This window comes from Protomyctophum parallelum (assembly GCF_964188405.1).
Source record: "Protomyctophum parallelum genome assembly, chromosome: 23".
Taxonomy (NCBI): Eukaryota; Metazoa; Chordata; class Actinopteri; order Myctophiformes; family Myctophidae; genus Protomyctophum; species Protomyctophum parallelum.
In genome coordinates this window covers 20,575,765-20,603,717 of record NC_139715.1, presented here as the reverse complement: position 1 = coordinate 20,603,717, position 27,953 = coordinate 20,575,765, and the positions used below count along the sequence as shown (strand labels likewise).

The following is a 27,953-nucleotide window of genomic DNA, read 5'->3' as shown; positions in this document are numbered from 1 at the left end:
CAAAGCGGGTCCCCGCCAAAATGGGTTAATTGAACTATTATTAAACACGTAGGGTTGTCCCGATCACGTCATTTTCAAATGATGGAAAAAAACAACAACAAACATATATATATATATATATTAGACTGGATATTGTATGTGATTATGGATATTGTATACGTACTATTGTGACATGACATACTGTAAGTGTTCTATATAATTAAAAATATAAATATCGGATCGGGAAGCATCTGCATCGACAGATACGTGATCGGGACATTCCATTGATCCGAGATCTCAGCTTACCAACATGTTTGCGGATTCAACGCAGAGCCATAAGGCCTATTCATACTAGTTTTAGAGAACTTAGAAAAGAGTGGAGAACACTGACGTCACCAGATTTGGAGTGACGCGCCTCTGCACTGTTATTGGAAGAGGGCTTCCCTATGCCAGATCATCCAAAGCGTTTCGCCAGGCTTTTCATTTTTGAGCCGAATGCAAAAAAAGAGAAAAATCACACCCGTGTGAACTGAGTGGTGCAACTCCCCCCCCCCCCCCCCCCTCTCTCTCTCTCATTAGCAGGCAACAGTGCAGCACTATCACTCTCTCTGTTTCTGGCACAACAGCTCCTCTACTGGTACTAATAGTCATACTGGTGCTCATTAACATAGGTGAACACATAGGTGAACACGGACATTGCTGTTCCTTGGGAGTGGTTGCACCACTCAAAAAAAGCCTGGGTACTACCGAGGCTAATCAGAGAGTTACAGACCAGGTCAGAGAGCTACACAGATCAAAAAGGGTGGCCTGTGGCCTAACGCAAGTCAAACTGGGAGGTCCTTGAGGGTGAGAACCAGCGGTCTACCGTACCTTCCACTCTGCAGCTGGATGTGCAGGGAGGTGAAGGGCTCCATCCTGATCAGGTAGTGCATGACTCCGGCTGCGTTGGAGTAGTGTGTGCCGTAGTGGAAGCGGTCGATGGTGCCCGTCGGGTCCTCAAAGCTCTCGTATCTGACGAGACACACACGCGCAAAAAACATCATTTAACCCCATTTTGGCTGGTGTTTTCTTTTTATTCCTTTCTCTACTTCTCTGCTCTCTTCATTGTAATGTTTTTTACTATCCTTGTACACTTTTGGGTTGGGGGTTGGGTGGGTGGGTTTGTGTTTGTCTTGTGGGTTGTTTTTTTTTACAGAAAACTTGAAGGGTTTCTACTACAGACTGTTTTATTCCTTCAATAAAATGATGTTAAAATGAAAAACAAAAAAAACTAAAAAAACTAAAAAAGGAAAGCATCTGTGTCAGTTCAGATTTTGTATATAGCAACATAGGTTTTTTGTTGCATTCAAACGAGGCATGCAGAGATCACAGCATATTTGTCACTTTGTATATCTGTTGCTCAGGCAGTTGTTGATGTCATCAAGTGTGCCCGTTGTATCAAAAATAGGCTTCAATTGACCTACATCTACGGCAATGCATGGCGCTGAAAGAATTAACACACTACTTGATCATACTACAGCGTCGCACAAAATAAAGTACCTAAAGCAGGTACAAGTTCGAAATGTGGCATGAAGCAACGCATTTTGAGCTTGTAGATCTGCTATAAAACATTATCAATCCTCAAAAGTAACATTATTGGACATAATGGTTTCCACCTGACAGAGACATTTCTTTCAGAATCGGCCTCATGTCTAAATGGGTTAACGTGGCTCAAGGCTAGAGTGAATATTAGGGTTGCTGGTATGCCTAGGTTATAGGAGTGCCTTTGAGCAATAAGTCACTTCATCCCCAAAGTTCAACTGCTCCCCCACTGTAATTACTGTCTCTCTTCGCAGCAAGCTGTGCCATTCACAAAGTGTAAATGAGCATATTGATCTCTCATGATTCTTCATTTCCTTCCTCTCAATTATTTACATTACAATTTAGGCATTTAGCAGACGCTCTTAATCCAGAGCGACTTACAATAATCAAGAACAAAAGCATGGGAATACATCACAAAAGCATTTATCATAAAACATGCGTAAGCTAAGAAAGTAACAGTGGAATATCTATATTATGAGACTATACATATAAACTATATATATATACTACTATGCTATACATATGTACTCTCATTGGCTCCTCTCATTGGCTTTTCAAGCAGACTCATGTTGAGCAGCGCAGTAAGATTAAACCGGAACAAATACAGCATAATGAGTAAACTGATAACTAATCAATGAAGGGGGAAGTGGTGAAGGATTTGCATTGTAGGCCAAGGATGTTAACATAGACATAAACAAGGACCAGGTTGTTGAATTGCCTTTAGCGCAGGTTGTCATTAGCCTCAGTGACTTTCAACATTGTGTTTTGTTTTTGCACCTGGACGTGACTCAAGGAAGTGAAAGTCTTTCAATAGAGGAATAGATGCATACTAGAGCCCTGCGCGCGGGAGTGTTTTCTTAATCCTGCCAGCTCCCGTTGGATTTATGACAGATCCCCCGCAATGATTACATTTTTGACCGCCTGCAGTTAATTAATGTCCGCCGCTCCCTCCCGCAACAACAAATTAAATGCCATTATTCCTGCAGCACAGTCGTAGTACTGCAGGTCCCAGAGTCATGCAGTTTATACAGTATGTTTCCATTGAGATCCAAAAACCTTACATTACCCAAACGGAATGAGATTGAGCAGGCGTGCAGGAGAGAGGCCCGTTTTATTTTGCTCACAGATAGAGGGAAAGTGTTTATTAGCCTATATTGCGCCTATATTGTAATACTGATGCGACGAGCTGCGTACAGTGCACAGCGTGAGAGAGAGAGGGGGGGGGGGGACATTAATATCTAGCTAAAGTATACATACAAGCAAATAACAAATATTCTGGTTAATTGGGGGAGATGCGGGATTTTGCTGAGCTCGCTGGTTTTATTTTGACCACCTGCTCCCGACCGCAGGAATTACGCAACATTTGCGTTGGGTCCTGCGGGTAATGCACACTTCTCTCTCATCGTGGCCTTAGTGATTGCTTAGTTAGCATTTCAACCAGAGGAACAGCTGCATACTTCTCTCTCACTGCCTTGGCGTTGCGTTCGTTGAGAACAGCCACCGGCTTCGAGAGATCCCTGAACGCCCGAGGATCTGACAGGTCCAGTTCCTCTGACGTGTAGTCGGCCAGGATCCAAGGGAACTGGAGACACGCACGCACGCACACACACACACACACACACACACACACACACACACACACACACACACACACACGCGCACTCAAAACCCCATCACCAGCTTCCCTAAAAGATTCCATTATATCAGTGGTTCTCAACCAGTGGTCCTTAAGGGGGTTCCAGGTGGCCCCAGTTAAATGATGGAAAGTTGGTAACCAAATGGACCTTTATAGATCTTGAATCTTGAGCATAAAATGAAACCAAATGGACCCGTGCAGGTCCATTTGGTTTGATTTTACGCTCAAGATTCAAGATCTAAAGTCTACACAAGTAGAGAATGTAGAAGAATAGTCATTTTGATCAATATTTGCCTGTAGTCTCTACTCTCTCCTAATACAGTACCACTATAATATCAGAATCAGAATCATTTTTATTTGTCATTTTCCTATGTACTTGCATACAAAAGAACATGAAATATCGTTTCCCCTCAGTTATTGGCAGTGCAACATAAAACATAGAGCCTATTTAAAACACAAGCTAAAAACTAAAACCAAACATGGACAAACATTTAAAAAGAAACCCAGTATGTATGATGACGTGTAATTCATATGGAAAAGTTAAGAGTTACCAACACCACGCACAACCTATAAATAAATAAAGTGGCATGGTGCTATCTTTAAAAACAAAACGTTACCAGCACTGTTTTTTATCAGTATCAATATCAGTACAGTCTGGAACTGTGAACTAAATGGATGGATGGATTTCATTTTGTCATTGAACACAAGTGTACGGATTTAATCTGTTGGTATCAATACAATGCAATACAAAAAAAACAATCATAATAATACAAAAAAGTGTTAGCAGTAGCATCCCGTAGGTGCCAATAATACGAACAGCGAGAAAATACAAATATATAAATATACAAATATAAATCTTATTCAACGACAACAAAATATTCAATGGTTCTGAGAGGATAGATATCATCAAATGGTGGTCCGTGGCTCAGATGCTGAATAAATAATGGACCTCGAAATAAAAACCAGGAACTCACCACTGGGTATTGAGCCAGGTTGTTGTAGGTTCTGCCCGCGATGGTGTTCAGCTGCATCAGGTAGTCAAAGTTGGACATCTCCCTGTTCACCCATTTCTTGGAAATAACAAAAGAAAGAAAATGTGTCAATTGTTAACCCATACAATCTTAAGACCTGAGGACCCAATACTACAAATGTCTTCTGAAAAGCACGTGTGATGTGTGTTGCATCAGAGGTGCTCAAGGACCCCCAAATTGGTATGTATGAATTTGGCCTCCGACCCCCATCGAAAAATATGTTCGTTCCAGGAAGCAAAGATTTGAGTTTAAAACTTGGGATTGGCTTGTCCTCCATAAATGACAAATGTGACACAATTGATAAACATTATGTTTCAGCCAGGACAACTCATGAATGGATAGAATATAAAATGAGCAATATATCTATTACGATTTGGCGATGAATTGGATCTGCTTTTAGGTACTCTGATAAAGCGCATCTCCCAACCACAGGGACCCCCATACCGGCTAAACAGCAGATCCAAAACAAAAGGTGGTAGCTGCATTTTTAAGCAGACAGCAGCAGAGCAGTGTCAGTATGTGAGCAGTAGCAAGCAAGCAGGGATAGCTGGTCTGAAGATGAAATGAGTGTGTGATTGGATGAGTAGATCATGCTGATGAGAATGTGATGCTGAGGCGGCCCAATGGATGGCCAACAACAACTGCACTGAGTTCCCTGACAGAATTTGCTCTAAGCCCGGAGGACTTCAGTAGTTCCTGTGTTTCAGTAGTTCCTACCCGTGTGAGCCCGTAGGCCTTCAGTAGTTCCTGTGTTTCAGTAGTTCCTACCTGTGTGAGCCCGGAGGACTTCAGTAATTCCTGTGTTTCAGTAGTTCCTACCCGTGTGAGCCCGTAGGCCTTCAGTAGTTCCTGTGTTTCAGTAGTTCCTACCCGTGTGAGCCCGTAGGCCTTCAGTAGTTCCTGTGTTTCAGTAGTTCCTACCTGTGTGAGCCTGTAGGCCTTCAGTAGTTCCTGTGTTTCAGTAGTTCCTACCTGTGTGAGCCCGGAGGACTTCAGTAGTTCCTGTGTTTCAGTAGTTCCTACCTGTGTGAGCCCGGAGGACTTCAGTAGTTCCTGTGGAGAGCGCGTTCCGTACAGGCTGAGAGAGCGCAGCAGCAGCATGCGTCCGTACACCTTGTTCCGTACCTGTCAATGAAAAACACGCCCCATCAGCAGCCATCATGATGAGATTCTTCTGACCAACCCACGGAAACGGATACTGTGACTCGAAGGTTTCAACCGTTTCATGATATAATCCAAAATATGTAATACGAAACATATTGGGAATGTAGCTGAACACAACAATTTATTTTAGACAATACAAGCCAGGCATCAAATCATATACTGTAAGATATATGAATGTATATTCAATAGCTAGTGGCCCCCCCGGGGGCTCACCTCCTTCTTGAAGTTCAGGAAGTAGTTGGTCTGGTCAATCAGGAAGATCTCCAAGGCGGAGCGTCGAAGGTTGTAACGTCGAAGGTGGATCTCTCTGATCTGAGACAGAGGCCATTTGAAGTCATAGCCGACTCCTTACAGAGAGACAGAGAGAGAGAGAGAGAGAGAGAGAGAGAGAGAGGTTATCACGGGGCAAAGACACTCACCTTGAATATACACACAGTCTTCTCTGACTGGGATACTAATTTAATAGCGTTGCTATTCTTATCTTGGCATGCCATAATATGGCGAACACCCGAACATACACGTGCATTCTGCAAAAATAACTCGTCTACAAACTCAGGACGCGTCGTGAGTGACCTAGTAGATTACAGTAGGTTATTTTCGTGCAGATCGGGGAAAGAAACGGAGGGGACAAAGTATATTGTCGACATTATGTTTATATTACCACTAACAAACACACTATGTGTTGGTTATGGAGTTTCATGGTTCTCTCCTTTTACCCAGACCATTGGGGACCACCAGGGGGTTCCAGGTGGTCCCAAATGATGGAGAGTTGGTAAACAAATGGAGCCTTATAGATCCATATGGACCCATAAGGGTCTATTTGGTTTCATTTTACGCTCTCAAGAGTTAAACATCTGCATTACTTAATTTACAAGAAGTCTACATTTAGAACTGTTGTTTTTTTTCCCTCAATGTTTGCATGCTACTGTATCTCTCCTAATGGTACCAACAGCATGGAATTGTGAACAAAATCTTATCCAACGATAACAAAATGTGTCGTCGTCTCTCAATCTTTCGTTTTGGGTCTGACAGAGAGGATAAGGGCTGTATTTTGTGTGTCTTAAGTACCAGGTCTTATTCCCTAACTTAAGACACGCAAAATACAGCAGTAAATCTCATCGAAACACGGTGGTTCCGTGGCTCAGAATGCCGAACAGATAACTGGACCTTGACAATGAAAAGGGTTGAAATGTTGTGAAAACCACAGTTTTTTTTACCCTCGTCTTTCTCGGGGCTGCTGTCGTAGAAGTTGATGTGCTGGGTGGTGAGCTCCAGACGGCCCGGCACCACGTCCACCACCGTCACCAGCTCACAGTCCTCCCACAAAACCAGCTTCTCCTTCTGGCCGGGCTCCTCCGCCTCAGCCCTGGAGATGGACGCACACGCACACGCACACGCACACGCACACGCACACGCACACGCACACACACACACACACACACACACACACACACACACACACACACACACACACACACACACACACACACACACACACACACACACACACACACACACACACACAGAGGAGATTATTCCAAAAGTCCACGGGCCGCAAGCTAAAAAAAGTCTGTATAATTTTGAAACGTTTAAGAATTTATTTTGTAACACGACTAGTCTAAAATATTAAGCCATTTTGACCTGGGAACGATTCTATAAATGTCTTCTAAATCCTGACAGATTTCGTCAGTTCTTCGATTTAAAAAAAAATAGCAGACCTACAAGCTCGTATGAGCTTGTAGATCTGCTATTTTTCAATAGCTACACCAAAAGGGGTTCCCGCTCAGAAATGGGTTAAGGAAACACACAGCAAGAAGCCACATTTCCATCTATTAGGCCAAACCTCAATGAACAAAAACGATTGTCCCGATCGGATCGAGAGATCGGAAATCGGCTACGATCACATGATTTTCAAAAGATCGGAATCGGGATCGGATTTTTAATGATCTAATGACTCTCTGTCAGGCATTTGGAATCTGCCCTAACCATTTTGGCTAAAATATATATTATTAGAGTTCCAACATTTGCCTCTGCATTGGGAAATGAGTGCATATACAAAATACTGATACAATCAATACAAAATAATGTTCATAACCTTTAGTATAGACTTTGCATACTAATGTGAGGTTGCCACAAAATCCCAAGAAGGCACGCCTGGATTTGTCTCACAAGCACAGCGCTTGGGAACCACTGACTTTAGAGGAGGATTTTATACTGTAAGCATGGTGCCCTCTGTTGAAATGCCGTTTCACGTAATACCTTTATTGGATGTACTGTAAATATTGATAATAGGATTTCCGCTTGTGGTCGGGACCGTTTGGGAACGGCACAATGCCTCTTTGTCCAAGTTGTTACTAGCCCATTCTGGGCGGGAACCCCTTTTGGTGTTAGCACTGTGTTATGCTTTAGCTATTGAAAACTAGCAGATCTACAAGCTCATAGCGCGCCACCGAGTGGCGCGCTACGAGCTTGTAGATCTGCTATTTTTGAAAAATCGAAGAGCGACTGACATAGAAGACATTTATAGAATCTGATCTCAGGTCAGAATGAAAACTGTCAGGATGTAGAAGACATTTTTTAGAATCTGATCTCAGGTCAGAATGAAAACTGTTAGGATGTAGAAGACATTTTTTGAATCTGATCTCAGGTCAGAATGGGCTAGTCTGTGTGACCCGAGGCCCGAGGGAACACCTTATTAACCTACTTATCCTCCCACTGTTTCTCAATGTCTGGTCTGGGGACCACCATCGCCACGGCTCCAAAATGGACCCTGTAGCTCTGAGAGTGTACAAATGGATACCTCAGCCACGGGTCCATTTGGTTCCAGAGGTTCTCAGAGGTACATAAATAAACGCAATCGGGTCCATTTTGGTTCCCTCTTCACACACTCAGAGTTGCATGAACCTAATCTACAATGTAGAATGGATAAATGCATGAAACGTGTTGCGTGTCCAAACAATGCATAATGAAACTGTGTGGTCCTTGAAATGATAATCATCACTGTGTTCATTACTGACGTGTTGTTGCTGGCCGCGGGGTCTTCCTCTGGCAGCTCCAGGATGTCGTCTTCCAGGTCGCTGACCTTGACCTGTTTAACCGCCTCCAGTAGCAGGGAGTCCTGGTTGACCCTCTGCTGCTGGACGCCTGGACCAGAGAGAGAGAGAGAGAGAGAGTACACATACATATTAGACTGTGTGGTGCATGCAGCATCTCTATCATTTGTAGTTCTATTAATGTTTCTTCTTCATAGCCAGCAAACGTGCACGCACACACACACACACACACACACACACACACACACGGCAACATGAAGTTTAGCGCCAGCAGTGAGACGTGTCGTGTCGGTCGTGGACTACGTTACCCAGGTTGTCTCGCAGTGCGCTGGCCTCACGGTGCGGGTCAAAGTTGTAGTTCCTCACCAGCTTGAGCCTCATGCGGGAGAAGTTCTCTGCACTGGACACCCTCCAGTGCATCTGCTCCTGAAGCCTGTAGGTAGGCGGCAGACCCAAACAAAATATGAACGCACCGTCTACCAAGCTGACCGACACACAGCAAATGATTCAGCCAGCCGGGATTCGAACCGGGGACTCGCTGTCAGGCATTTTGGAATGTGCCCTAACCATTTGGCTAAAGTGATGATTCGAGGGTCGTAAAATGTGCCTCATACCATTATGGGGGTCCTTAGTTTAGTTAGGTTTGAGATCGTTTTTAGAACCACTGACCTAGAAACATAGTTATTCTAATTGTACAGCACTTCGGTCAGCTTCTGTCGTTTGCTACAATCAAAGCTAGATTTGATTTAAGCGGTGGGTTTACCTGTCGGCCCAGGGCCCCCTCTCACACACCAGGCCCCGCCGCGCCGCCTTCCACTGCCTCAGGGTGGCGCTGTTCTGACTGTGCTGCTGCTTCAGCATGCTGTTGTAGCGCAGGTTCTCCTGGCGGCTCCGTCTGGAGAAAGGCTCCACAAACTGCTCCTGGACCACAGGGAGACACGTGAGATCCGTGAATGGGTGTGTGTGTGTGTGTGTGTGTGCATAGTTTTGTATAGCATGTATTGCATACAGTAGTTGTGTGTACATGCACAAGCATGCATGCACAGGATCTTTTCCTGAAAAGGTTTCTGAAAATACAAGTTTTCCCTGCTGGATTTATTCACCGATTACTGTAGGTTCTACTGCTTTGCTACTGAAAAGAGCTTCCAGCAGTGGAACACTATCTATTCAGGGCATCAGAATACAGTGAACATATAACACCTTCCTTTCTCACTGACAATGGTGGCAGGACACCCAGTCCTGAGACCACGACGGTCTCTAACGCCCCGCCTGCCTCTGATTGCCCCCCCACCCCCCCTACGAGTAGTAAAGTATTGTGCCCACGTGGCGGAGCACATTGTAATACAGGCTTGACACCACTTCGACCAACCAACTCGCTAGCATAATGGTCTAATCCAGGGGTTCTCAACCCGTGGGTCGCGACCCCTCAGGGGGGGGGGGGGGGGGTCGCCAAATAAAAAAAAAAGAAAAAAAAGTGAACTGAATGGCTGGGAAATGGAAATGAAGAGTTTACATATAGTTAGTATATAGTACATGCATACACCTTCCCTAATGATTATATCTGGTTTCAGTGTTTATTTATGGTGTGTTGTCTTTATTATTAAGGTTATTGTAGCAGTCAATTTATATTGGGGGTCGGGAGGGGGCGGGGCGGGGGTCCCGAGACATGGCCAAAGCATTTCTGGGGGTCCCCGGCCAAAAAGGTTGAGAACCCCTGGTCTAATCATTAGACTACGGATCCCACTGCCCGGTTTCGCATCCCGCTGCCGTAACAGTCCCCCCCCGTCCCCAAGGCAATGCCAACAATGTATTTCCCACCACGGGGTAACGTTGCGTCAGTGTCACCACCAGACTATCCACCTCGGAGGAAAGTCTGGTATCGTCAGTAGGCCAATCAGAGCCCTAGAGAGACGGACCGGACGTAGCATTGAACATTGTACAATGGCGGAAACCACTAGGTGGGGGAGCTTCAGTGAGTTCAGAGACTGACCTGGAAGCGTATCTTGCTCTCCCCGCGCTCCCTCTCTCTCTTGTGGAGGCTGATCATGAAGGCCTCGTAGCACTCCTTCCAGTACAGCGCCATGCTCTCGTGACCCTGGCTGAACGTCTCGATCTCATACTGCTTCATGTACGGGATGATCTGCACAGACATTTAGAGCGACCACAAGGCAAAACAAATCACTTCGTCGGGTCGATAAGAAGTGTTTTCGCTTTGTTTTGAACCCGAAGAAAATCCATGAGGAAAGGAAAGGAAAGGTACTATGTTTACCCAGGGTAACTGGACTAAGCTCAAGAACTTGTTTACGGCCAGGCCCTGCTCATAGAACATTTCAGGATGGAAAAGTTACTCAGAATAAACATTTTGTAGGGAGTATTAAAAATGAATCGAGCGCCATCTACTTGCTACTTGAGCCCACAATAAAGGCAACAGCGACAACAACAAAACGGCAGCAGAATAAAACAAGGCGACGGCATTCGTTCGTTTTTGCTCACGTATTTGTCCAGGTAGACACGCCACTCGGGCGTCTTGCAGTACGCCTGGAAGTCCTCGAAGAAGGAGGGGCTGCCGTTGGTGTCGGGCAGCGTGGGCAGGTGCAGCTCCATGTAGAGCAGCCGGTGCACCTTGGAGAGCAGCGTGCGGAGCAGCGGCACCAGGAAGGAGTAGGTGTCCGTCTCCTCCGTCCCCTCCCCCTCCTCCGTCAGGACGGAGCGGCGCAGGATGCACTCCACCTTGCCCAGCAGGTAGCAGGCCTCGTCCTGGCTGGACACGGCCTTGGTCTGCAGGATGCCGTTCAGCTTGGCCGTGGCCATGGCACACACCTGGGTGGTGGGGCGGCGATGAGACACATGTTTATCCCTGAGATCAGATTCTAAAAACGTCTTCTACATCCTGACAGTTTTCTGAAAAAGCTATGTTTCTGTGTCGGTGGTTCTTTGATTTTTTGGCGCGCTACGAGCTTGTAGATCTGCTATTTTTGAGCTTGTTAGATCTGCTATTTTTCAATAGCTAAAGCGTAACATAATGCTAACACCAAAAGGGGTTCCCGCCCAAAATGGGTTATTTGGTATGTAACTAAGAACCCATCGAGACCCGAGACCAGATTCTACAAATCTAAATCATGACCGTTTTCTGTGTCAGTGGTTCTCTAACTGGTTCATATCAAGGACCCCAAAAATGTATGTAATTGGCCGCCGACCCCCATCTGAAGATATGTTGTTCCAGGGAACCCAGAGAAGAAAACACAGTTCAAAACATTTGCTGTGAATGGATATACAGTATATTACTATATTCACAGATTTGCGCCACTTTTTGTCCATTTAAAAAAAATAGCAGATCTATAAGCTTTTAGCGCGGCACTCAGTGCTATGCTATGTGTTTGTAGATCTGCTATTTCTTCTGCTACCAAATAATGGTTAAAGTGGTTAAAAGCTAAGGCGACACAGATGCGTCCTCAGGTCTAAATGGCATAAAGGCTCAATGGAAGCCATGTGTGTGTGCGCTGAGATAATTGCCGCGTCTCCGATTCAATTCCGTTACATGTCCTTGATGTTTTCCCTCACTGCCCTCTCTCTGTCCATCCACTGTCCCATTTAACATCTTTGTAACTGGAATGCAAAAAAATTGCAATAACAGCAGATCTATACAAGCTGTGAGATTAGGGCATTAGTGCATTAGTAGTGTTAGTATTAGTATGCCTCCATTGGCCACACTCATTCCATAATCCCTAAACCCTCACCACTATGTGCTAATCCTAACCCAAACCCATAAGCTTCTAACCAGAACCGGATATTTTTTCAGAAGTGTGCAGGGTCAGCGGAATGTTCTCACGTCGGAGTATAATCATCCTTCGCCACATGTCCTCACGGTGATAGAAGTACAAGTGTAGACACATACATGCAGTATGGAAGTGCAATCAATAATTCATTATTATTACACTGTGCCCAGTAGAGCGAGTGCATTGCAATCTGTCCGTTTGTTTGTTTTAATCTGACCTTGAAAGTCCATTTGGGGGTAGCCTGGAACTCACCTATGCTTTTTATGGCATATAGGCAGCTCCCGGCAGGATCCGCCGGGAGAAACTATGCGCAGCTGCGTGACATGAGACTAATTACTTAGCGACAGAGAGAGAGAGTGTGTGTGTGTCAATTTAACAAAGGTGCAGACGATCAGAAATCAGCAGAGAGTGAGCAATGTTTGCGCTACTGTATGCCGAATTGAAGTGGACTCAGACCAGGGGGGCAGTCAGCCAGATATTTCGTGAAGCCTCATTTGAAATCGGTAGTTCATATAATGGCCTGTTGTGGCGCTGGGCTGGACCCAAAAAGCCCCATAGCTCCATAGAGGCCCATGTATTTTGGCCCAACTTCACCTAGACTGTATTACCTTAATAAACATGGTCATGAATACTTTCTTCTTCCAGTCACTAGTTTAAAGTCTCATTTCTAATGTCATAATATTCTTTTTGGAAAATTATGGTCCCATTAATTAAAAAAATGACCATAAAGAAAAAAAAACATCGCGTATGTTCTGAGGGGCGTGGCTACCATTACAGTCTATGATCGGGATTCCCCTCCCACTCGAGTCAAAATAAAAACCAACGGAGAAGAAGGGGGGAAGTCCCGCCTCGTTGTCTGGGCAGCCAATGACCAGCTGGTATACAAAACGGAGCCAGCCAATGGCCAGCTGGTACCAAAGATGGCGACTTACATCAGGAATTAGCATATTATTACAGGCTTCATTTTACGTTCATGTTAGACCCGGGGAACGCTTTGTCCATATTTTTTACAGTCTATGACTCAGACCCAGACTTTTTTTTCTCTCCCTGGAAAATTAAAACGTCTGGGTTTCCGAGGCTAATTTGGGGGTGCTTGACATGAAAAAGTTGGGGGAACCACGTCACGGACAGACAGAGAGAGAGAGAGCCCCCACCCATGTACCTCGGGGTCTTCCTGGGCCATGAAGCCCAGCAGCAGGCGCAGGCCCACCTGGGACAGCTGTGCCCACTGGCTGCCCGACGAGTACCAGACCATGAGGCCGTCCATGAGCGTCACCGTGTCCTCGAGGGCGCGCTCCGTCCACAGCGCCGGGTTGACCAGGCCCTCGGCCTGCAGGAAGTCCTGCACCACGTGCAGCAGGCGCACCGCGTTCTCCGTATGCTGCGGGAGCGTGGCCGTCGACGCCTCGCGGTTGTCGCCCACCGCGCACTCCAGCATGCGCTCCATCAGGCTGCACACCGTGTGGGAGAGAGAGAGTTTATTTATTTTGAACCCTTAAGACCTGAGACCAGATTCTACTAAATGTCTTCGAAATCCTGACAGTTTTCTGAAAACACCTATGTTTCTAATATGTCAGTGCATGGTGCTCAAAAAATTTCACAGAATTATCTGTATTTGGCCGCAGACCCCCCCCCCCCCCCCCCCCATCTGAAAATATTCAGATGGGCAAATATTTGAGTTAAAAACATTCGCTATGAAAGAATATATTGAAAGATTTGCACACGTTTTCACGATGTTTCAAAAATAGCAGATCTACAAGCTCGTATAGCGGCACTCGGTGCCGCAGATCTACTAGCTTGTACATCTGTTATTTTTTCAACAGCTAAGGTTTAAAATAATGGTTTAAAGTGGTTAAAAGCTAAGGTGACACAGATGCGTTCCCGGTCTTAATGGCGTGAAAGTGTGTACTGTTGCTCTGATTCCCAGAATTCGACTCGAAACGAGAACATTCTGGAACCACTCCAAAATGAAAGCTGCCGGGTTCTAGTCCAGAGGTTGTTTTGGTAACAATGGCGTTTTCAGAAACCGTCCATATCAAGTTGATAAAGTGCGTAAATAAATACATTCGCGGGTGCGAGTGAGTGTTGCAGTCAGACACTCGTGACTCAAACTAATTTATCGTTGTGAAACATATACTGGTGAAAGATTATATCAAAATGTTAATTGAAAAAGTTACATGGTATGATTTAAAAGCTGCAAAACAGAAATAATTTTAACGAATGAAACGAAATGAAATTAATTTCACCTTTTGGTGTTAGCATTATGTCATGCTTTAGCTATATAAAAATAGCAGATCTACAAGCTCCTGCTATTTTTGAAAAATCAAAGAACGACTGACATAGAAACATAGCTTTTTCAGAAAACTGTCATTTTCAAACAGACATTTTTTAGAATCTGATCTCAGGTCAGAATGGGCTAGAGAGGGCTGAAGCGTTGAGACTAAGCCTGTGTGTAAACTCCATGCTCCCTGACCCCCGGTTCTGACCTCAGCTTGATGTGGTCCATTGGCAGCAGCAGCTCGTTGGCCGTGCCCAGCTTGGTCAGGGCAGAGAACACCTGGCCTCTCTCCAGCCAGGCGCCGTCGTCGGAGCCCTCCACGCCACGCCACATCACGCACAGCACGATGTCCAGCAGCATGCTGCACAGCTCCTCCTCCGCACGCTGACCATACCAGAGAGTTACAGTTTTACAAGTCAAAAAAAGTGGGTGGCATTCTTTTTTGTGCATAGTTCCCATTGTGTTATTTTTCCAAGAAAACAACGAAAGGGAAGAGAGAGAGAGGGGGGTAAGGAGATCAAGGCAGTAAACAAGAAAGTTTGAGCACTTTTACCAAGTACAAGTGAAAGGTTTCAGATATTTAGACTAGAGGCTTGTTCCACAAACTCTCTATTTAAAATACAAGTAAGGGGTTTTCAGGTATTTACAAGGTTGATTCACAAACGGCACAACCGTAGGCTCTCTCTTAGCTTATTTACAGGCTGTACAGCCGTACAACCAAAGGGGCGTGGGGGGGGGGGGGGAAGAGAGAGAGAGAGAGAGAGAGAGAGAGCGAGAGAGCGAGAGAGAGAGAGTGTGATGTCAGTGGAATATCTACGTGAGGAATGTTGTCTCATAGGGGAATGATGTCACTTTTATGTAATCGTCTCAAACTGAAAAACTGAAAAATACACTAGGATCTTTTTTCACTGCACCGAAGGTGACCTTTCGAACATCTATAGCTCTTCCCCAGTGTGGAAGGAAGTAAAGATATGTCACCTGTGACAAGCATTCATAATCCAGATTTTTTCTGTTTTCACATGTTCTTCTGTCCAGCACATACCGTAGTTAAGTATTTGGTAACTGCACCAACACCACCAAAAATAATTGTCTGTAGGTGATGTCTATGGCAGCACAGGATAGAGATACAAGCTATAGAATCCTCCTGGGACATCACGACGTTGCGAAAGAGAGTATTATTGAGTAGTGAAAAGAGACAAAGTTCTGAGTTTTCTACTGTAGAACAGCAGCCTAGATATACAAAACAATATTGATGCATTGCAGCGTGCAAATGCAATTGTATTTTGAATTTGATCCATTGAGGGCAATGAAACAACACATTCCTGTAACACGGATTAGTCAGGCCGCAAAGCTAAGCAAGGCGTTGAATCTGTCACCGTGAACAATGACATCACAACAAACACAGACCCAGTGGCACCTGCCGCAATCTGCCCTTTGTGGATGGTGTCAGTGCCGTATGATGTAATGTGGTGCTGTATGATTAGTGGCCGTTGTTTGAATTCCAAACATGAGATCATGCAGTAAAATCCTCAGCGTTCATGTATCCATTTGTAGCTCAAGAGAGTGTACAAATACTTTTATCGGCTATTTTCAGCATAGGCTTTCCCCACAGCAACAGCAAACTGAAGAGACACTGTTTAAGTGTTTGGAATGAAACACTACGGTCTGAGGACAAAGACTCTCTCAGAAACACTACAGCCTCTCACTCACCTCAACACTGCTAAAAGGCTAAAAGCCCCCTCACCCATGGAATACAGCAAAAATAAAATCTCAAGACTGAAAATGTAATGATGATGTTTTAGGCCGACCAGCTGAAGAAATCACAGATGAGAGGCATTTACATGTACAGGTTGCTTTTATGACATTTCTGGAACGTTCTGTGATGCTTCTAAACTTGTATTCTACTGATATTTTGATCACTTCAAATGCTCTTTCATCTCAAAATAACTAATGACGACACGCGTGCGACACGCGTGCGACACGCGTGCGACACGCGTGCGCTTGTACTGTAGATCAGCTATTTTCGCTTCTACATGGAATCCAAATGACTGAAATGAGTCGTGGCGACAGAGAACGTTATGCTTTAGCTATTGAAAAATAGCAGATCTACAAGCTCGTAGCGCGCCACCGAGTGGCGCGCTACGAGCTTGTAGGTCTGCTATTTTTTTAAAATTGAAGAACGACTGACACAGAAACATGGCTTCTTCAGCAAACTGTCAGGACGTAGAAGACATTTTTCAGAATCTGATCTCAGGTCAGAATGGGTTAAAAAGTTGGGGGGAACAGTGTTGCTCACCTCGACACTGTTGAAGGACTCTCCCAGGGAGATGTTGTCGCTGAACAGGAAGCTGTCGTCCAGGGAGGACGTGGTGGCGGAGCCCGGCGGGGGGAAGGGCTTGGCCGTCTCCAGGGGCGACGGCGTGCTGGGCGCGCTGCCACCGGGCGTCTGGCTCCCCACGCTCTCGTAGGCCTGCAGGTAGGACAGGTCGATGCTGAGGCCCCCCGTGGACCTGCCCGGGGCCCCCCCCGCCGCCCCCCAGGGCTGCTTGAAGGGCGTGGCGAGGTTGGGTTCGCCCGACGCGCACGAGGAGGGCGTGTCCAGCAGCAGGGAGACGGCGTCTCCGTTGTCCAGGGCTGTCGCGGTTGGTCACACGTTAAAAAGTTGACGATTAATTAACTGTCACATTAACTGGCAAATACATTGCGATAAACTAGATAGTTTTTTGCATTGAACGTCGACGTTACAATTTGTTATTTCCGTTTGCCTTTTATGCTTTGTAACCAATGACACATTAACCCATTTTGGGCGGGAACCCCTTTTGGTGTTTTAAAGCATTGTTATACTTTAGCAATTTTTGAAAAACCGTGAAAATGTGACGCAAATCATACGTTTTTCAGCAAAACTGTCATGATTTAGAAGACAATTGTAGAATCTGGAATCAGGTCGAAGTGGGTTAAATCATTTCTTTATATTTTTTCTTTCCAAAACATTTACAAAACTTTACAAAAAAATACTTTTGCAAATAATTGCGATTAGTGCGATCATGCAATCACTTTGACGGGCCTTACCGCCGTTGTCCAGGCTGTCCACGGAGCGTGTGTCGCCGCCACCGCCCACGCTCAGGCGGTCGGCACTGCCCGCCCGACCTCTCCTCGCTTCCAGGGGCAGCTCCAGGCGGTTGCTGCCGGGCGACCTGGGCCGCCCTTGGCCCCCCAGGTCCAGGCTGCAGGCGCTGAGCGAGTCCGGGGCTACCCCCCCTCCCCGGGAAGAGGAGGACGTGGAGCCTGTTGTTGTTTCGGTGGCGCCTCGCAGGAACAACCTCATCAGGGTGTCCTGCCAGCACTGCTGCCGGGAGATCTGCACCGCCGCCTCCGGCTGGGACTGGAGCAACTGGTGCACCTGGAATGAAATGAATAATTACATTATTAACCCAAGCTAAATGAGGATAAGACAGAATCGGTTCTAGCGAGCAGAAAGAATCAATAATAAGCAGACTTGGCAACCTGATTGTAGAAAGTAACAGTACAGTAAAGAACCTGGGGGTCATTATTGATTCTAAATTGAATTTTAATTCACACATTAATCATGTTACCAAGATTGCCTTTTTTCACCTTAGAAATATTGCACGAATCAGAGCCTATTTGTCTTTGGACGATGCAAAAACGCTAATCCACGCCTTTGTTTTTTCTCGGCTTGATTACTGCAATGCACTTTTTTCAGGACTGCATAAGAAAACAACTGACAGATTACAACTTGTCCAAAATGCAGCAGCCAGAGTTTTAACTAGAACTAAGATGAGAGAACATATTACTCCAGTTTTGGCTTCACTGCACTGGCTTCCGGTTGTTTTTAGGATTGATTTTAAAATTATTTTACTTGTGTATAAAGATCTCAATGGTCTCGCACCTTCCTACCTACATGACTGCCTGCCTAAATATGTCCCAAACCGCCCCCTAAGGTCTTCCACTGCTGGCCTGCTCGCTTTGCCTAAAAAAATGGCAACTAAAAAATACGGGGAAGCAGCTTTTTGCTTCTACGGGTCGTCGGCATGGAACAAGCTCCCACTGTACCTTCGTCAGGCAGCCTCTGTAGACATTTTTAAAGCACAGCTCAAGACCCACTTCTACAACATTGCTTTTAATTTATCTTTTATTTTTTGTTATTCATGTCCTCACTGTATTGCATTACTGCTTGTTTTTTTAATGTCGTTGCCTTGCTTTTCTTTATTGTTCTCCATTGTTCTGTAAAGCACTTTGAGCTGCATTTCATGTCATGAAAGGTGCTATACAAATAAAGTTTTATTATTATTATTATTAGAACACTAAACTTAACTTTGGTCACACCATCACTAAACTATATTTTACCCAATGATATATATTACAGCAATACATGGCAACTTGAGGTACTCTTCCACTCGCGCCCAGTGGAGCCCTGGCGTTACTGTAAGGTACTGAAAGACCCACCAACCTCAGACAACAGCAACATTATGAAAATTACAAAAGTGTGTGTGTGTGTGTGTGTGTACACGCACTCGAGATTGTGTGTGTGTGTGTGTGTGCTTACCCTTTTGCAGACAATAAGGCGCACGTTGGGTCCAGCCCGATGAGTAAGCTGGACGAGAGCCATGAGGTCCTTGTAGTTCACAACGGTATCTGAGCAGCGCACACGCACACGCACACACACACGCACACACACACACACACACACACACACACACACACACACACACACACACACACTTCACTGTGTTGCCTGGTTAACTCCCTGTGAGAGGGAGACGGGCAGCCATTCCGTGGCACAATCTCTAACCTCAACGATAAACTTCATAAAACACTGCATTGACCAAACACTAAATCAATCTCCCAGGACAGTCATTTTCCCCTCCTCCACTGTGTGTGTGTGTGTGTGTGTCTGTGTGTGTGTGTGTGTGTGTGTGTGCGTGCGTGCGTGCGTGCGTGCATGCGTGCGTGCGTGAGTGAGTGCATGCGTGCGTGCGTGTGTGCGTGCGTGGGTATAAATAAACTCTAAATTCAGAAAGTAAATTGTCTTGGTGCTCTATGAGAGAAATTAATTAATTCAAGGAGTGGCCACTAAATTGAATTGCTCTTACTTCAGACTAAAGGGGTGACTGGGATAGGAATCTGGCACCACTGTTTTTTTGTGGTGATGCCAGTTAACTATGTAATTGCAATAGTTATGTATTATTAAATTAAATCATTAAATACATGCATATACAGCAAAATAGGATAGATGAAAGTCCTCCTACTGTATACATGCATATCTTAGCGGGTTTGAATTTGGTCACGCACAGTAAAATCCTCAGTGTTCATGTATGCGGCCAGTTAAATTAACACTCAGCGTTTGATAGTGAAGGTCATGATTGAGTTGGTAGAGAGGCCAGGCCGTCTAGGAATGGGAAGGTAGCCGGTTTAACCCTCTACATGTCATCACTTTCTAAAACTAATGGCCTAAGACATTAAAAACAGATCCAAAACAAAACTATATGATATTTCTTAATCATTTCACCAAAAACATTTATAACAATTTATGACTATTTAACTTAAAAACACTGTCAGTCAGTTATGTAACATGGGAGGATTAAATATAATAATAGGATAAACCTGATTTAGCCGCTTCTTTTAGTTATTTACTGACTTGAGTCCTGACTTGGCTTTCTTCTTCATCTTTTTGCCTACAGTAAGTCACAAAACCATTTGCCTACTTTGGCCGAAGTCACTCGAGACAGGCCATTTTACTAAACGGGGCAGGATCTGCATGATCCTTTTCAATTAGGACTTTTACCACAGGTGGCCAGTGTCATGAAGAGCTGACTTAGATTTTTTTTAATCCTCACTTAGACCATTAGTTTAAGAAGGTGACGATGTCCAAGTATCTCTGAGCAAGACAACCTAACCCTTCTAACTGCTCCCCCCCGTGCACTCAGCTGAGCGGCCATACTCACTGGGTGAATGCGGTGTAAAGTGGCGTCCCCGGCGGCCTCACCTGTGTGGAGCACCTGGTTGAGCAGGCAGCGGACCAGCGTGGGGGTGATGTGCAGGTCTGAGAACAGCAGCGACAGGCCAGAGTAGCCCGCCTCCCTCAGCCGCAGGCGCTGCTTGTTCCTCTCGTAGACGCGGTCGCAGCGCAGCATGCGCTCAAACAGCTGCGTGTGGGGAACGCACAGCACACGCAATTAGAAAGGACGAAAGCGTTATTATTATTGCATTGTGTATTTTATTTGACAGGAGGAAGGCAAGCGTGACCATGTCATGTTTTTTCACTTAAAAAAACCGATTACGTTGATCCCCGTCATTATCTTTGTCCAATCCACGCACAGGGTCTAAGACTGTTCTGCTCAGCCAGAATAGGGAATGTAAACTAATGATATTTAAAGCCACGGTTCTCAACTCTGTCTATGAAAAATCCAGAGCAAGCATGTTTTTCAATCTATCCATCAAATCACATACGGTACTCATTATGTTAATTAGCTAATTAACCTGAATGCAATGAACTCTCTGGTAAACTCTCTTGGTGGCCATTTTGCTGACTGTAAATCACTGTATACAACACAAAGAGTGTTCAAATGTAACTAACTGGAAATGCAAGGGTTGCATTTGTACACTCCGGGGCCCGAATTACTAAGCTGTTTACACCCATTTTGGGTGTAAAGGAATTTTCCAAACGTCCCACGTTACTAGTCCAAAGCTTGCTGTAAGTCATTAGAAAGCCTTATTCTAGACTACTAGCATGGGAAGTTTGGAAAATTCCTTTACACCCAAAAGATGGGTGTAAACAGCTTAGTGATCCGGGCCCTCAAGAGTTTAAAGGATTTGTGTGTGGGGGCCCAATAGGCTCTCGGGCCATAGTTTCGGAAAAGCGCAAACGGAACGAGGGCCCACCTTGAAGACGAGCTCCCGCAGGCGGTCCGAGTGCTTGTTGTTGAGCAGCAGAGCGTAGCAGGAGTCTGCAGCGCCGGGCTCGTAGAGCAGCAGGAAGAGCTGGTCTTTGGCTGGACTGCTCTGGAGGAGGCCGATCAACAGCTCCAGTAACCCACACAGCTGCAACACACACACACGCACACGTGCACACACACACGCACGCACAGAATGAGTGCACCTACAATAGCTATACAGTATGTTCCTACTTCCTACATAACATACTCATACTCAACACAACATACAAACGGGTGCAGTACTTAGTTTAGACAGTTTTTGGTTTAGACTAGTCATTGGTTAGACCAGTCATTAGTCCTACAACTACAACCTATATCAAACCCTCACCCAAAACCTAACCTCCCACGGGGCAGCACACCTAAACCTAACCTTAACCCATGTCTAACCAATGACTAGTCTAAACTAACAAACATACAAACAAACAAACGCTACAGTATTCAAATTGCATTTACCGGGTACAAAGGTTTATTGTATGCCACCTTGTATTGGTTCTGCACTCTGCTAAGTTCACATGCGGCATGTATACTATACTGGGGTAATAAATAACTTCAGGGTCTTCACAAGTTATCTATTACAGTGGTTCCCAACCTTTTTCCAGCCAGGACCACCCCAAAATAAACATATTTAAACTAGGGAGTACTAGGGATGTTAAAGACAAGTTAATCGTTAATTGATTAATCGCCGTTAAGAAATTCTTCACTTAAACTTATCAGTTAACAATTCATTGAAATTTGAATTCTATCATTGGGCGTATTTCTGTGAATGTAATGCTGTCTGCGCACACGCATGGCCGAGGAACGCACATGGGACCGGGAAAAGAAAGTTGCCCCCACCCTAAAAAATAATGCAGTAATCCTGCCTCCCCCTGGCCAGCCGGGGCGCCTAGTTGGAGGGGAACGGAACGGTTGGAATAACATGTTCCTTCCACGTGTCCGACCGGGGAACTCCCCCCTGTCAGGTGAAAAGAAGCGGCTTGGACTCCAGTCCTCATGCATAGAAGGAAGCATGAGGTTAGTCCATTGCTCTCCTCAGGTTGGCAGAGTAGAGTGTAGCGCCCAGGATTGCATTAAGTCATTGCCACTGGGTGAAAAAACTGCGTTGCAAAATCGTGGGATAAAACTAAAAGAAAAAAGTAATCTATTCTGTTACTTACACTTAAGCTAAATACTTTGAGCTACTAGCAAAGCAGTTGTAAGTCCAGGGGAAGGCACTATATTTTAAGTATCACAAATCATAATCAATTCCAGGCACTGGATAACATCAGAGAGTCAGGACATGTCGACTTAATAGTACAGACGTTGAAGTACAATCAGTCAATATATATACATAATTGAGTCTTTTTCCAAATACCACAAATAGACAGAATCCCTGTGAGATCTATGTCCTGAAGATGAAGATGAATGATTGGGGGGGGGGGGGGGGGGGGGGGGGGGGTGAGAGGGGCAGATGGCCAACAGAGGAACCAGCATGTCAGGATTATACTGACCATATGTCTGTACAGGATGAGGTCAGCATCCGCATAGTAAACGACACCAGAGTAAGGGGATATGGACAGTGACAGAGGAAAGGAAAAACAAGCCTGGACGGACCCAAAACAACCGGTAGAGAGAGAGAGAGAGAGAGAGAGAGAGAGAGAGAGAGAGAGAGAGAGAGAGAGAGAGAGAGAGAGAGAGAGAGAGAGAGAGAAAGAGAGAGAGAGAGAGAGAGAGAGAGAGAGAGAGGAAGGACGAGTAGGAGGGAGGAATCTGAGCTTTGCAAAACAGCTGACTTGCTAACGCTCTCCTACTGAAGATAGTGAGTGGTTCCGATGGGGGCAGAGGAGGGTTCCGAGAATGATTAGAGAGACAGAAAACGCTTAGCGCTCCGTTTGAGCTTCAGAGAACACTGATGGATCGTTGCACTGGACAAAAAGATCGTTCAGCTCCAAGGAAAGCTGGTTAAGTTAAGTGAATTGTAGATCAGCTATTTTCACTGGAGAGATTTGAAAAAAGGAGACAACCACTGGGGCTATAGACCACTGGGGAACCCCAGTATAATGGGGTTGAGTGGTTATAAGTGTCACTACAGTCATTCTCACAGAAGGGTTAGCTGTAGTGATCGCCAACAGGAAATGACGTCTCTGCATTTGACCCAGCAGTGTGCTGCTCCAAGTGAGCGCATGGGGGAGCAGTTAGTTAAGTATCTCCCTCATGGGGACATTTAACACTATTTTTGTCGGGGGAATTCTTCAAAGAAATAATGGCGCTAGAGTGTAGAAAGGCCTCCAATCGGACACCCGCTGCCCACTACGTATAGCTCTGCCCCCTCACCTGCTCCTCGTCTCCGATGGCGGCGATGTGTCCCAGGATGCTTTGCGTCTCCTCCTGGGACATGCCCTTGCTGATGTAGTACTTGAGGAGGCCGCAGAGCGAGGTGCGGATGGTGCGCACGTCGTCTTCGCTCAGTTCACTCTCTTTGTTGGTGTTCTTTCTAAAAATAAAAGAGAAGGAAACATACATAAGGAAGTGATATTAAATCATTTGAAACTAAAATCAGAGCCGGGGTACAACAGATTTTTACACACAGCCATTGCAATATATGCACACTGTTAACAGCTCAAGGCAACAAAGCGAGCACAGTGCAATGCATTCTGGCACATGGAGTCCCACCCGTAATAGAGGCGAATGGTGTCCAGCAGGAATTGAACTCCGTATCTTTTCCTGAACTGCTTCCTGTTGTCTTTGATGACGGTGGACATGTACTGGATGTGACCTGCATGCCGCCACGAGAGAACACAAAACAGCACACAGTGATCACAACAATCACATGGAAACAAACAAGACTTACAGCAACTAGGCCAGTAGGCTAACAAACACAACAGCCGATGCATATTGTACACATACATAATTATATATCATATCATGTGTATTACGCTATAACAAATGCAATTCATTATTACACACGCACATCTCTTTGCCCATCTCTCCCAAACGCATCTACAACATTCAACTTGACTAGAGATACACTTAAGCAATATTACTTTTGCTTTTTACTTTTGCGCTGCCTATGGAACTGGCCTATCGGCTCGTTCCTGCAGCAACGTAGGCATGCATTAATGGCGGTAAAGCACGGCCCTTGAGTGTAATATTGCGATTATGCAACAGTTCCCTTAAAAATAAACATAAACACTCGTCTGATAGGTATTTTCTATGCATTTTGGTGGTATTTTGTGGGTGGATGGTCATTGACTCCTTTGACCTTTTAATCTGGTTGCCCTGTGCTCCACTCATATGTAGATATTATTACTTCACGCTGTCTCAGCGTCTAGTTAGTAAGAAATGTAGTTTCCCGATTACACTGCATAATGAGAGGTGTCTGCTGCCTGCGTATGACCTTGCTCTTGGGCCGGGGAATCTTATCAACCGGGTGCCATGGCAACGCCAGCCTCTGTGCTTTCTCGAACTACAGGTCATTCCCAAAACTACATATCCCATACATTGGTTAGGATGCTCCTCTGTATTGCCACGTCTATTTTGTACCATTCTCCATTTTGAGTAAAGAAGTATAAATACCCAATGCCATTTTGGGACGGCATTGAGAGACCACGTTGGACCGGCCCTGCGGGGTCTGTCTAATCTGATTGTAAATTATTATTATGCTGAATATGTGGATCTTGTTCTGTCTCTCTGAATCAATATAAAATATGGCTATAAAACCTCACTCTGAATGGACCTCTCTCCTTGGGTGGACACAGGTAAACATTTTGGTATGTAAAAGGTAATTCTCCTAGAGTAACATTATATTATATTGGCTATTTACTTAAAGTATCCTGGTTAAAGTTAAGTATTGTAATTCGATTACTTCTAAAAGTATTTCCAGAGTTCCGGTGTTTCGGAGCTCTCAGTTCCCAGTATCATAGCTCTGCTGTCGAAGCTATTTATAGTAACTATTTTTAATACAGTCCTTGGTCCTTGTTTTTATAGTCTTTAAAGCTATATGGTGGAAAAATACCCATCAACGTCAACTCAAATAATTATAACTAAGATATTCGCTATAAAATCTTAATTTTTTAATGACAGAAAAATCCCTAGAAAATCGTTAGCAACCCTCTCTGGGAGAGCAGCAAGACTCCCACAGCTGATTTGTATGTTTTGTATGTTTTCATGCTCGTTCGAAGCACGGCTAGAGGGCTATTTCAACCAATCATATCGCTACCTCAAAACGACCTGCTGTATAATAAGTCTTGTGTGCATGCATGCATCATATTGAATGAACATCATAGTGAACTAAACCCGCGGCCCACAGCGCTGCTCACCGATGCGCAGCGCGAAGTCTCCCTGGTTCCAGATGTTGAAGTTGAACAGCAGATGGGTGTAGAGCTGCTGGAGGAGCGCTTGGTTCTTCTCGTGGCTCACCTGCTCCACCAGGAGCTGCACCGACACCAGCACGCTCACATCCACCAGGCCCGCTGGGAGCTGCAGCGCGCACACACGCACGCACACACACACACAAACACACACACACACACACACACACACACACCAATGCCAATATGTAGGAATTAGGAAATGTCCATATACTGTCTCCATTGCATGGTCTTCTGATCCAAAACCTCTGGACAAGACGAGACGAGAGGATAAACTGAGAGCCGCAGACAGACACACAGAGTATCATTGGTAGAGGGACGTCGCTGACGATTTGGTTGCCCTACTCACATGTTATTTGTGCTTACCTTCTGCAGCAGAGCTCCTATGGTGGCCACTGCGTGCGAGTGCAGGAGACTCTCCTGGTTGATGGGGTGTCTCTGCAGGAAGTGTTTGAGCACCAGCAGGAAGGTGGCCACAAGGTTCTTCTCCAGACGCGCCTCTGAGAAACAAGACGACGACACGGAAACAAGACAACGATACGGTTCACATCATTATACTGTCTTCTGACACTGTCCTACTGTCCTCGGTCTGGGTTTCAACTGTCGCCCTCAGGTCGTCGGCTGAGGGTGCCCACTACAAAGACTAATCGGTTCAAACTATCCTTTGTCCTGGCTGCTATTCAACTGCTGAACAGCAGATAGCACTTTATTCTTGCTCTTTGCACATACTGCCCACTAATGCACTTTCGCTGACTTTGCTACTATTGAATGTCATGAATTATCTGTCTCTAGTGCCCTGTTCTTAGATCTTAGTCTTGTATTGAATGTTGTTGTGTGTATTTTTTACTATGATCTGGCTGCAAACCAATTTCCTGCAAGGGACAATAAAGCTAACCTTGAACCTTGAGAACACACGGAAACAAAGTTACTGTATGTCTTAGTTTCTTTATACAACAGTGTCACACAAAAGTAGCAAAGATATACGAACATACAATGCGTCGGAAGCGTTGTTGTGCGATTGTAGAATGTAGATTGGCTATTTTTAGCTTTTTTTTATTTTTGGAAGTGAAAGTGGATAAGTGTGTTTGTTTGACGATCGAGCCCGATCTCACCCAGACACGGTGAAATAACACGGATTGGCAATTCCATACATACACTACTGGAAAACACCAAAATCTGTTTTACACCACTACTGTTTTGACCGAGACCGAGAGGCACGGCTTTCACCCCATTATCCATTATCGGGTTGCAACTCGGACGGGGCTGAGTCAGCTCCAACTTCAAAACGTTCGCCAATCCGGAATCCAATCTGTGTTATTTCACCGTGTTGGGGTGAGATGGGGTTGGATGATCAAAGGTGTTTTCCACATTTTCAAACTATCATTTTCATACAATCTTTCCACTGGACATCCGCCGGCATGCTGCTAACAGATGCAGTACATGATATTAATGTATGGTTTGTAGCACTCTTAAAGCCTCCCCCCTCCATACACACACACACACGAACACGCACGTGCATACACACACACACAGTTATGTAATACACACACCTGAAGCCCTATTGGATGGCAGGATGACCCAGTCTCCCTCGCCGCCGGGCGAGGTCACATCAGGGGTGATGAACTCTGACCCCAGTGCGGCGGGGTCAGAGCTGCCCTGCTGATCGGGGGTCAGCAGAGTCAGCTGCTCCAGGATGGGCACCAGCACCGGGGGACCCCCGACGCAGTTGATCACGTCCTGAGAGACACACACAGAACATTAAGAACATGACACCTACACAATGTTTTCCTGTTGATCCGTTGTTAAGAAATTAACGCCTTTACTGCCATGTATTATTATTATAATCATCACTATTTCGCCCCCCGTCAATGCCCTCCATTCTGAGCGGATTTGCTTGAGGCAACAATTACCCCAGGTCCGTGAACCGAGTGTGTAAGCCACCAACGTTAAATCTGATCGGATCGCATGTTTAGGTCACCCGGGGACATAAACCTTGCAACCCGGACTAGCGACCCGGCCGAAATCGGCCATAAACAAAGCTTGTTTTGATTAGAGTCGGAATCTGGGATTAGAATCCGAGATAAAAGCAACAGGAAAACGTTAACAGGCCGTGACTCAGTGGGCCATTTTGATTTTCAGGTCATCGCCCGTCTGCA

General features: G+C 45.3%; 1 protein-coding gene across 3 annotated transcripts in view; it reads right to left on the bottom strand.

The window, feature by feature from the left end:
- nbeal1 (neurobeachin-like 1) overlaps positions 1 to 27,953 on the bottom strand; it is a 99,007-nt gene that overhangs the window by 17,895 nt on the left and 53,159 nt on the right. For all 3 annotated transcript variants that reach the window (XM_083758754.1, XM_083758756.1, XM_083758755.1), the window contains 23 exons: positions 27,348 to 27,534; positions 26,164 to 26,297; positions 25,747 to 25,906; positions 24,101 to 24,203; positions 23,762 to 23,921; positions 21,399 to 21,557; positions 20,503 to 20,662; positions 19,063 to 19,151; positions 17,568 to 17,898; positions 16,795 to 17,132; positions 14,707 to 14,882; positions 13,383 to 13,671; positions 10,938 to 11,264; positions 10,435 to 10,584; positions 9,208 to 9,365; positions 8,753 to 8,877; positions 8,409 to 8,535; positions 6,609 to 6,757; positions 5,605 to 5,738; positions 5,251 to 5,352; positions 4,171 to 4,266; positions 3,018 to 3,142; positions 850 to 990 (listed from right to left, as the gene is read on the bottom strand). In XM_083758754.1, the coding sequence (XP_083614880.1) occupies positions 850 to 990; positions 3,018 to 3,142; positions 4,171 to 4,266; positions 5,251 to 5,352; positions 5,605 to 5,738; positions 6,609 to 6,757; positions 8,409 to 8,535; positions 8,753 to 8,877; positions 9,208 to 9,365; positions 10,435 to 10,584; positions 10,938 to 11,264; positions 13,383 to 13,671; positions 14,707 to 14,882; positions 16,795 to 17,132; positions 17,568 to 17,898; positions 19,063 to 19,151; positions 20,503 to 20,662; positions 21,399 to 21,557; positions 23,762 to 23,921; positions 24,101 to 24,203; positions 25,747 to 25,906; positions 26,164 to 26,297; positions 27,348 to 27,534 (3,920 nt within the window). The remainder of the gene's footprint in view (positions 1 to 849; positions 991 to 3,017; positions 3,143 to 4,170; positions 4,267 to 5,250; positions 5,353 to 5,604; positions 5,739 to 6,608; positions 6,758 to 8,408; positions 8,536 to 8,752; positions 8,878 to 9,207; positions 9,366 to 10,434; positions 10,585 to 10,937; positions 11,265 to 13,382; positions 13,672 to 14,706; positions 14,883 to 16,794; positions 17,133 to 17,567; positions 17,899 to 19,062; positions 19,152 to 20,502; positions 20,663 to 21,398; positions 21,558 to 23,761; positions 23,922 to 24,100; positions 24,204 to 25,746; positions 25,907 to 26,163; positions 26,298 to 27,347; positions 27,535 to 27,953) is intronic.